The sequence below is a fragment of the Vanacampus margaritifer genome, chromosome 15, assembly GCF_051991255.1.
Source record: "Vanacampus margaritifer isolate UIUO_Vmar chromosome 15, RoL_Vmar_1.0, whole genome shotgun sequence".
NCBI classification, from domain to species: domain Eukaryota; kingdom Metazoa; phylum Chordata; class Actinopteri; order Syngnathiformes; family Syngnathidae; genus Vanacampus; species Vanacampus margaritifer.
Window position 1 is genome coordinate 6,732,162 of NC_135446.1, and position 10,786 is coordinate 6,742,947.

The 10,786-nt window shown below is 40.7% G+C and overlaps 1 protein-coding gene across 1 annotated transcript; it reads right to left on the bottom strand.

Moving 5' to 3' along the window:
• Positions 1 to 670: 670 nt before the first annotated feature.
• Positions 671 to 1,308, bottom strand: LOC144035522 (small integral membrane protein 30). Its single transcript, XM_077545276.1, has one exon. It carries the CDS (start codon positions 1,231 to 1,233, stop codon positions 1,060 to 1,062), a length of 174 nt encoding a protein of 57 aa, XP_077401402.1. The 5' UTR covers positions 1,234 to 1,308; the 3' UTR covers positions 671 to 1,059.
• Between the last annotated feature and the right edge of the window lie 9,478 nt (positions 1,309 to 10,786).

Consider the following 10,786-nt stretch of genomic DNA (forward strand, 5'->3'; position numbering starts at 1 on the left):
ATAGCGCTTAAGTGGTTTGAGTCAGGCTGACAAGTTCACTTGAGGTAGAAAGCATCCCATGTACGGTAAATGCATAATTGACAAGCACTTTGCTCACTGTTGTTCTCTCATCCTGGGCAGCATGACAAATTCATAGAATTGGTTTTCTCAAGCATGCAGCCGTCATGTCACAAGCGTGTGGGACAATGTGCTTTTCCTTTGTAGGTTGGCTATGAAACGTGCTACTGTTGGCATTTTTAATGGACTCTTTTCATTCTCATTTTATGACACAAGTTCTTTTGGGCAGCATGGGGCACTAGTGGTAAGCACGCATGCCTCGCAGGTTTGAGATTTGACTGTCCGGCCTTATGTGAACGGTTTGCACGTAGTATTACTTAATTGAAGACACTCAACTGACCATAAGTGTCAATGTGAGAGTAGATGCTTGTCTCTAAACCAGTGCATGGTGTACACCACCTAAGGATGCTGCCCATCCCAAGTAGGCCTCTTACCTGTGCTTTTATTTTGAAGGATAGCCAGCCATGCAACAAAAGCATATTGCAGGGTTAGGCAGTAAATTGTGTACGCATTCTTGATTGAATTTTTCTCCTGTTTACATTGGTGCATATTTCCTACTTTTCTCTGTGTGCTGCTCACCCCAAATTAAGATATGAAAACAATCACTTCATCGTTGTTTTTCAGTAGCTGTTGAAATGCTTTTATTTTGACAGGACTGGTGATAGCTTGCGTCTCACATTTGTCAAGCACTTAGAAATAAAGATTTAAAAAAGGGGGCTGGGAATCAAGGAAACACTTAGAGCAGAATAGTATTTATATATAGGCAACGACAGTGTTAGGTCCTTTTTGGCAGCAGAGAAACTCTTTATTCTTCCAGACTTCCGCTTCCTCTCCACGACATGGCGAAATCTTGTTTAACGGCCAATTTCACACAAGCTTTATACCCAAACCACCACAAAGGAAGGCAGGTATAGTCATATATATGAATAAAGTATACAGAGAAATGTGTTTGATGAGTCACGATGAGACAGGAGAAGCGTAGAGCAAGTGTCTCTTTCCTCCTCACAGCAGTCTGTTCCGCTTCCGCGCATACCAGCCCAGGCAGGCGCAGAACCCCACCATGGCGACGACAGTTCCCAGCAGCAGTGCCACCGCGTCCCCGGCATCGTACGCCGCCGCGGGTGAGATCGTCTGGAGGAAAGTCAGACAGGTGAACGCCGCCGCAACGCGTGCCATCACGATTTGAGCTCTCGAGTTGCTTCGCCGTGCGCTTCCGGGTAAGATGCCGTGCGTGTTTACGTCAAAGTCATGTGACATAAGGGTGGGATTTCTTCCGGGAGTGGTCAGCCAATAGCAATGTAGCTCTTCTGTCACAGGCATGGATGAATATTAGAAAATGAATACATTTTAATATGTGTAATACAGTATAGCCTACATGTAGATTTCCATCATCTTGAACTGTGAAAATTACTAATATAACTAGAAACCAATGCTTTCTGATCTTAGTATGAGCAGTACTGTATTGATGCTCTCCTTTTTTGAAAGCACTAGTCCAACTCAATTACTCGTCACAATGGTGAAGCGAATGATTGTCCCTGAAAATTAATTATGTTTAGAAATTGATTTGTTGAAAAACACTCAAATAAGAGCCTTTTTTCGAGTGGTTCAGTGCACCATCTATTCCACATAGGGAAAGAGCCAATTGAATTTTCATGTGTTTTATGTGGTTTGGCTGTGGTTGTTGAAATGCAAATATGAACTGAAATTACAGAATGGTGAGTTCATAGGCCACGCTTGAGTCACACTTTTCAGGCACGCTGGGATGCAATGAAATTATGGTAAAAAAACAAAAAAAAATGTTAATTAAAAACAGCTGTTTGGATGTGTTGCAATAGCAAGTCAAAGACGGCATTTTAGATTTGAACAACTGCATTCTTCCTATCCAAAACTAATTTCACCATTTTGCCCAATTATTTCACATCACAGATATCTGTAACTCCAGTTTGAGATAGCTACAATCCGATTCTGGCTAGTCATATATGTAATTCTAGTTCACGATATCTTGAGTTTACCTCAATTCTTCTTCTACATGTCACATTTAGATATATCTTAAGTTATGAACAAGTGAAATGGCATTGCCGATATCTGTAACTGGAATTATGAGTATTCAAAAAGATACTGTACATGATGCATCTCAAAGTAGATTTAAGATATCTACAATTCAGATATCTAAAATTCATGATCAGGTATCTGCAAGTGAATTATGGATGAAAAACCCTATACATGAACAGCAAAAGTGTCATCATCTGTCCTAGAAAAAAAAAATCATGTTGAAGATTTCTTTGCTTTACAGATATTTCAATGTGTTGTCACAATTACATTACAGATATCCTAAATTAAAATTTTATATATCCCAAATGTAATTACTAGAGCCCCGGCCCATTTAATCGGCCCAAATTAGCTTTGTTAAAACCAGTAAAGCTTAGCCATTTTTGGACAACATTCACTCCTTCCAAAATAATATGTGAAAAAAAAAAAAATCGGCAGCTTTTTTTAAGTTCAACAAATACTAAAGGACAAAGTTTTTTTGGGGGAAAGGTCAAATGCTCTTTTTGTAATTAAGTATTTATTGTTGTAAGGGACAAAAACATTTATTTTATTCATTATGTTTTGTTTTTTTAACATTAATCGGCCGCTTAATTGTTTGATGATGAAAAATGTTGTTTATCTACAACATAAGTAGTCAAAAAAACTATTTTAACCGTTAAAATCACTTTTTACCAAATTCTTGAAATGCTAATCAATTCATTGTTTAATTTGGAATTTGAAGACAATTCCACACAGTGACTCATCAGCGTGTGAAGTTGTTGTGTTGTACATCAGAGTAGTAAACGTCCATCTGGGCGTGTTTACCTCAAGAGCAACTATGTTGTCATTAAATCCCCCCGAATTTAATGAGGGCGTCTGCTGGGACTGTAACCCTGAGCAGAGCAATAATGTGCAGCTGTTGTCTACCTGCCATTTCATGAGAGAGCATCAATTACGTTGCATGACAACAATGTCTTTATATTTTTAATAGGGCTGGGTATCGATTCTAATTTCCTTAATTGATTTGATTTCGGTAAAAAAAACAAAAAACAAAGAAAGCAGTCCACAACCACTTAAGTGTTACACAATTATTGATATCAGCAAGGATGAGTTAAATAATTTAATAATTCAAATTTATTTTATTGCGAATACAAACTTAAAATATTCTATATTGTCTTAAACTGCAATAAGTCAGGTCTTTCGTAAATTTAAGAAAATACTTTTAAATGAATGTGAACAGTAAATTTCAAGAAAACAGCAAGATACAAAAAAAATTGGCCTTTAAAATTCAATTTTCTTAAGAATTTGTGGGGAAAAAATTTGATATTTAAAGAATCGAATCCTGGTTTTATGAATCAATATCGGGCTCGAAAAGGAAAATCGATTCCATATTATTCAAGTTTTTTAAACCCAGCCCTAATTTTTGATGATTAGCATATGTGGGCATACCATACCTCCAGTCATCACAAAATAAACACACCTGTCTGTGCAAAGCACTCAAAATGTGATGGTTCAGCCACTTTTTGGGGGGGCTTTTCCATTTCATTTGGGCCGCGTCGCTCTCACAGTGGAGCATTTCCAAAATTGATGCGCGCCCATGGAATCGATCTAAACGAGCGTTTACTCAAGGTGATCAAGTTTTCTTCAGATGTGTGCCGATGTGAAGCCTGCATCAAATTGAGCCGACTGCAAAGTGCATGGCAGTGACTCACGCCCGTGTGTGTGTGCTCACGCAATATATGCAAGGAGGATTGATAGCTCATCACATTTCATTTCGTAGTGTAAATGTCATCCCTGTGCCTTGCTATGATGAACACAATCATGTGGTTGGTTCATCATCTGCGCTGCGCACGTCTATGGAAATGAGATGGCAGCTAAAAAAATAAGAAAGCAATTGCATTTTTACAGATATGATGCGAGATGCCTTTTTTATTGTTTGCGTTTGTGTGCTTGAGTTGCTTGATATATGAGTTGTTGTATTAGCAGGTGTATACTATATTATGCTTCCTTAAATATGATAAGATAGATGTTAACCTCATTGGTGGAGGTAAAAGCCTGAGTGCCACCTGTGCTGTGATGTAAAGTGCTTTTCCATTAGCGTGCTATTCATCCTTTTTATTTAGCCTGCCAATCGTATGAGGAGGCGTATGTGGAAACTGTAGGGAAGAATTCCAGTGAAACATTTCTATAGGGGAGCCCCAAGTGGATTTGGATTGTTATTGTAACTTTAAGTGCTCTATTGCATGCAGTTAAACGGTTCAGAATCATGCGCTTTGGTGCTAAATAGTATCTCAAATAAGTAACTTTGCTGATGTAAACAACCTATTAATTGACTATCTTGGCCATTTTTTTTGAGGCTCATTCGCTTCTGTCTGCTCTCGAGCTTCCACAGAATCATCAAAGACAAGTCATTCAAATTGAGACGATGCCAGTTAGTGCATTCAAGTGCAAGTATAATAATAAGTAGAATATGCACTTTTTCTCTGTGCAGCCTCTGAGGCCAAAGACTGCTCCGAGACGTCAGTTCCATTTACTTATGAAGTTGTACCAGTGCATTCTCTGCAATTGAGCCGTCAGCTGCTGCCAGTCAGGGGAAATTAACGAGGGCGCTGATTGCACTGTTGGTAATTACAGATTGCAGCAGGAGGTGCTCTGTCAAGCCTTGGAGATATTTTCCAGATTGCGTCCGTTCTTTCTTCTACCCCTTAGCCAGGTCAAGGAATTCTCTGCAGAGGACATTCTCTCTGCTGGCCCACACAGTGGCTACAGATAAGACTCTTGCAAAAATATTCTTACATTGTCCCGGGATTTGGGTAAAACCATCGCAACAGAAGCCAGCTGACCGATCTTACATACCAATGAGCCGGCATCTTGGGGCGGCATCCAAGCCAATCAATCTACTTTAGAGGAAAGTGTAGGGAAAAGAGCCAAGTCCCCTGTTCTCCTAGCATGCATAAAACACAACTCATCTTCTTTATGCTAAAAATCTAGTGCCTGATGGAGAATGTTTGAATTTGTCACATGATGGTAAGTTCACATTAGAAGTGACAATGGGCCTTATTATTTGTTTTAGTGACAATAAGCGATTCAGAAAATGGATGGATGGTTTACGCTAGTTAAAGGGGAATAGTGTAAGAGTTGAGGGTTAGAGACCCTTAAGGGAGGGGGCTTGGTATTACTTTCTGTGACCTGCAATCAGATATGCTTGGATCAGTCTCCCTCTGTCAGTCGTTGTTTCTTGGACGGGTTGTGCCTGTTTAATTAAATCTCATTGCTCTGTACTTTGTGTATGCGTGATGACAATAAAGATCCATTCTGTTCTATCCATCGCCCAAGAAGGGGGAATCTAAGGCCTGTATGTGGAATAGTCAGTCCTTAGATGGAAAGATTTGGGTTTGAGGTATTGATAGAATCCCAACTTTCAACCAAACCCAAACCCCAAATGCATATGAAGTAGGAAGATTGTGACGATTATATGGAAAGATGTATTGTCACAAGTCCTGCCTCTCAAACTCTGGATCTTGAGTCCTGCATGTTTTAAATGTTTCTCTCCTCCAACACACCTGATTTAAATGATCAGCCCATTCACAAGCTGATCATTAGAATCAGGTGTGTCGGAGGATGGAAACAGCAAACAAATAAAATAAAAAATGCAGTTCGTATGGCCTAGAGCAGTGGTTCTCAACCCCGATCCTTGAGTACCCCTATCCAGACTGTTTCCCATGTCTCCCTCATTCAACACAGCTAAGGATCATTACCAGGCTTCATGCAGAGCTTGCTGATTAGCTGATTGTTTGAAACACCTTTCTTGACTGTGGGAGACATGGAAAACCGGCTGGATTTGGAAGATTTGGGTTTGAGGTATTGAAAGAACCCCGACTTTCAACCAAACCCAAACCCCAAATCCATATGAAGTAGGAAAAATTGTGACGATTATATGGAAAGATGTATTGTCACAAGTCCTGCCTCTCAAACTCTGGATCTTGAGTCCTGCATGTTTAAATGTTTCTCTCCTTGAGTACCCCTATCCAGCCTGTTTTCCATGTCTCCCTCAGCCAACACAGCTGAGGATCATTACCAGGCTTCATGCAGAGCTTGCTGATTAGCTGATTGTTTGAAACACCTTTCTTGACTGTGGGAGACATGGAAAACAGGCTGCATAGGGGTACTTGAGGCCCAGAGAGAGGTTCACAGCTAAACCCAAATCCTGAAGATCCTGAAGGGAGTCTTAGCCTTAACCCGATCCCAAGATATCAACCAATCCCAACCTCAAATCTAGAGAAAGGATTGCTGTCCTCGTTAAGTGTTGGATTGACCAAACCCACCCTTCTACCGAGTCCCAACCTCATTGCTATGGACTTGGAACTACTGTCTTTACATTGGAAGGTCTATCACCCTTGGACTTTGTCCTCAGGATTGGGCCCACTATTAACCAATCATCAAGCCCGAATCCATGGGCAATATGGGGATGAAGTTGTGGTCACGAGCTGTGGGTCATAACCGAAAGAACAAGATCCCGGATACAAGCGGGCAAAATTAGTTAACACTGCAGGGTGTCCGGGCTCTCCCTTAGAGATAGGGTAAGAAGCTCAGTCGTCCATTAGGGACATTGAGAGGAGCCAGTTGTGGTTGCTCAGGCATTTTGTTAGGATGCCTCCATAGAGAGATATTCCGGGCATGTCCCACTGACAGGAGGACCCAGGACATGCTGGAGAGAATATGTCTCTCATCTGGCCTGGGAACAACTTGAGATCCCCCTGGAGGAGCTTGATGAAGTGGCTGGGGAGTGGGAAATCTGGGCATCCTTGCTAAAGCTGCTGCCCCTGCAACCTGACCCCAACCCGGATAAGCGGTAGATAATGGATGGAAATGGTGATGCTCTGCCAACCGCTGCTGCAACTGTCTTCAGTTCCTCCTGGTTATTTTCGCAACATCCCTCTGGTTATTGTCCATCTGCACTGTGAAGTGCGGTCCAATGAGTTCTGAAGCATTTGGCTGAATATGAGCAAATAATGTTGCCTGAAACATTTCAGAATTCAGTCAATAATCGGTTCCATTGGCAGCCATACAAAAATGAGAATTGTGGCGATGTCTTAATATTCATGACCCCGACTGCAATTATATAAATGTACACAACAGTCCGAAGTACACTTGCAATCCATGTAATGGTTGTCAACCTTGCGCCTAACAAGTCGTGACAGTAGACAATGCTGACTGCTGCAACCGTGGCGCTCTTTCCTGGAAGAAAAAAAAAAGCCATTGGCTGAGGGTCACTGCCTTGCTTTAAAAAGTCTCACTGAGCGATTACATAATCGTTCCTCCGTCGGACGCGCAGTCGTCTGGGTGTGCGTGCTAATGCCCTCGCTTGGGGATGTGTGGACATTTTTAGGTCTGGCTCAAGATGCTGCATAAGGTTTCCAAAGATGTCAGGGGGTTTAACATAATCCCCAACAGCAGCAGCAACAGCAGCAGCAGCAGCAGCAGGGGTTTAGCAAATTCCTACACAATGCAATGGGATGAAAATATGTCTCTTACCTCTTTGTCGATTATTGCTGTCTGGGTATTGATTAGGCATGTAATGTACTAAGCTTTTAGAGGGATACTTGACTTATTTTGCGATTTTCCGCAATCAAAAGTTAATGTTTTGTCTCAAATTAATTTGATAACTTCATTATTTTTCACGTACAATTAATACCTTTAAAAACATATTTTGTCACTTGTCAACTGAAAATGACATCACAGGTGCTTAGAGCTAACAACAAGCAATCACGGCTCACGTGTTTTCTAGGTTTGACCATGCGATGTTCACAAACTGAGCAATGATTGGTCGTTATGTAATGCTATTTCCAGTCGACAGCAAGTGGCTAAATGTGTTTTTCAAGGTTTTAAAGGTGTTTTCAAGGATCGTTTGTCGCTGCGTCTTGCGGGTGGATCATCTTAACGATTGGTTCTCGATCCCATCAATCAGTCTGCCTTCATGACGTCACGCGTGCTCGTTCCTAGCTGCGCATGCGCACTTCGAGCGTTTGTAGCATGTAGCCGCTGAGCTTCCGATTCAGCCATTCATCGTTGTAGCTCCACCGATCACACCGCATACTTTGAAAGTGGCTGAGAGCCGCAAGAGGACATCCGGCTATGAAATCAGGATGAAGATGAAGATGAGCCCACACGTTCCCGACGGGATTTATTTGAAAAAATTGGGTAAAGTTTCTAGTTAAACTACTTGTAGGGCTGTGCAATTTATTGAAATTTAATTACAATTTAAATTATTACACTCCACAATTACAAAATCAGCATAACCGTCAAAAAAAAGAATAGTAATAAAAATTGTTAATAGTAATTCTGAGTTGTTTAAATTATACATTTGCATCATTTTTAAATAACTAATACATTTTGTTTCATCCAAAAGGAACTTGCATAATCCTAGTGTAAATAATAATTTCTTTGTTTAAACGTTTTCTTGTTTTGTACCAAAAAATAAATGATCGTCCTAATTGTGATTTCAATAATTACCAAAATAATGGTGATTATTTTTTTCTTCCGAATTGAGGAGCCCTAACTCCTTGTAAAATTTACATTACATTTCTTTGTGTTATACATACTATATATATATTTTTAAGTAAATATCACTCCCCATTTTTACAGTGTAGGCGTTTCCCCCGGACGAGCAGAAACTGGTACGATGGCCTTCTGCATGAGCATTTTAAAAAAAGTGACAAACGGATGTTTGGCTTCTACTTTTTAAGATCTTTGAATACACCATTAATTGTACATGAAAAATTATGAAATTAGCAAATTAATTCTAGGCAAAATATTAACTTGTTACTGAAAATGACTAAATGAGTCAAGTATCCTTTTATATATATTTTTTTCAACTGACGTGGTGTTGGATTGGACATCACAACACAGCTAATTCTGCTTTTATTCTGATTGTATGTTGTTGTTGTTGTTGTTTTTAATGACGGCACTGGAAATGATTGCTATTACTCGGCGGAAAATTGCTTTAAGCTCAATTGATACCGGAGCACTTAGGAGATTTGTAATTAGAAAAGCTATGGTGAAAATTGAATAGAAAGGAAAGCAAAGTTATTAAAACGCAGCCGAGCTTCAGTGAGTGAGTGTGGAAAAACAGCCTTCGCTTGTTTGGTTGTCAGACAGCGTGAATGCACACAACCTTAGGATGTTTGTATAAAATCACCAGATTTTATTTCTGAACAAATAAGACAATATGTATTTCCGTTTTTCGGCTCGCATGCCGAGAACGTTGTTCACCAACAGCTGTTGACCCCCAGCGCTCCCTTCCTTGCCTCCCCCTTCCGCCCCCTCCCATCTGACCTGAGAGACTTGTGATGGCCGCCGGCGCTTGGGCAGTGTCAGCACACACACACTCGCATTCCCACGCACACACACACACACACTAGCATGTTTTGCTTTTTCTATTCCCAGCGTGAGGGGAGATATCAGCCTGTCTGAATGTTACTGAGACCGTGAGGACGACATGCACACACATGCCACACACACACACACACACACACACACACACACACACACACACACACGCACACACGCACACACGCACACACACACACACACACACACACACACACATAGCCGTAGCCAATGGAGGAGGACTCAACCTTGAAAGCCCCCACCAAGCCCCTGGGGGGTTTCCCTAAATGGCCTGTTCATTCACTCATTGCTTTCTCCGTGTGAGAGAGAGCAACATTTGTTCGTGAGCCATTTATTCTGCCATGTTGACCATTGGTGGTGAGTGAGGTCAGGCTTTGTGTTGAGCTTTTTTGTCCTCGCGGTCACTATTGATAATCTCAGCCATTCCCTGACTAACCAACGAAAAGAGCAACATGTACTGTTTTAATAATTTAATATTACTGCAGTCTTATAAAGTAGTCATGAAAATAAACTCACTTGTCACCAAGCATTACAAGGTAGCATTTTTTTTTGCCAGTTTTGGCACCCTTCCATTGGGTTACTACTGCAGTGTTGTGCTACCTTAAGTGCCTTGTCAATAAAGCAATATGGGCGTGGATAGAACAGGACTGCAAATAAAACAATTGGGCCCATTTAATTGTGTTTTACTTCAACCCAATACAGTCAGGTCCATAAATATTGGGACAGTGGCTACTTAGCTGTTCAATGGCCAGGTGGGCCAAAAGCAGCGGGATGAATTCTGAAATGTTTTGGGCGAGATTACCTGCTCATATTCAGCCAAATACTTCAGAACTCTCTGGACGGCGCTTCGCAGTGCAGATGGACAATCAATCAATCAATCAATCAATCAATCAATCTTTATATGGCACCTTTCATACATCAAAATGCAACCCAAGATGCTAAACAATTAAATCATCCATAATACAATAAAAAGCAAAAACAACTGCTACGCACTGAATGCGTTGTGACCTAAATAACAATGGCGGCGTACGTCCAATTAAAGTTTCTACAAAATGTATTAAACTGGAAATTATTTTTGAAAAATGAATCTCATAGTTATTAAGTGAGTAACAATCAAATAAATAATATTAAAACTTGTCATGACAGGCGGGATTCCTTTAAAAGGAACTGGGAACTAACAAAAGAAACAAAAGGGGTTAAAAAGATCATTTAAAAGCCAAACTAAAAAAGTGTGTCTTGTGCCTTGAGCAATAACCCGAAGCACACTGCGAAAGCAGCTAAACCCCCCCCC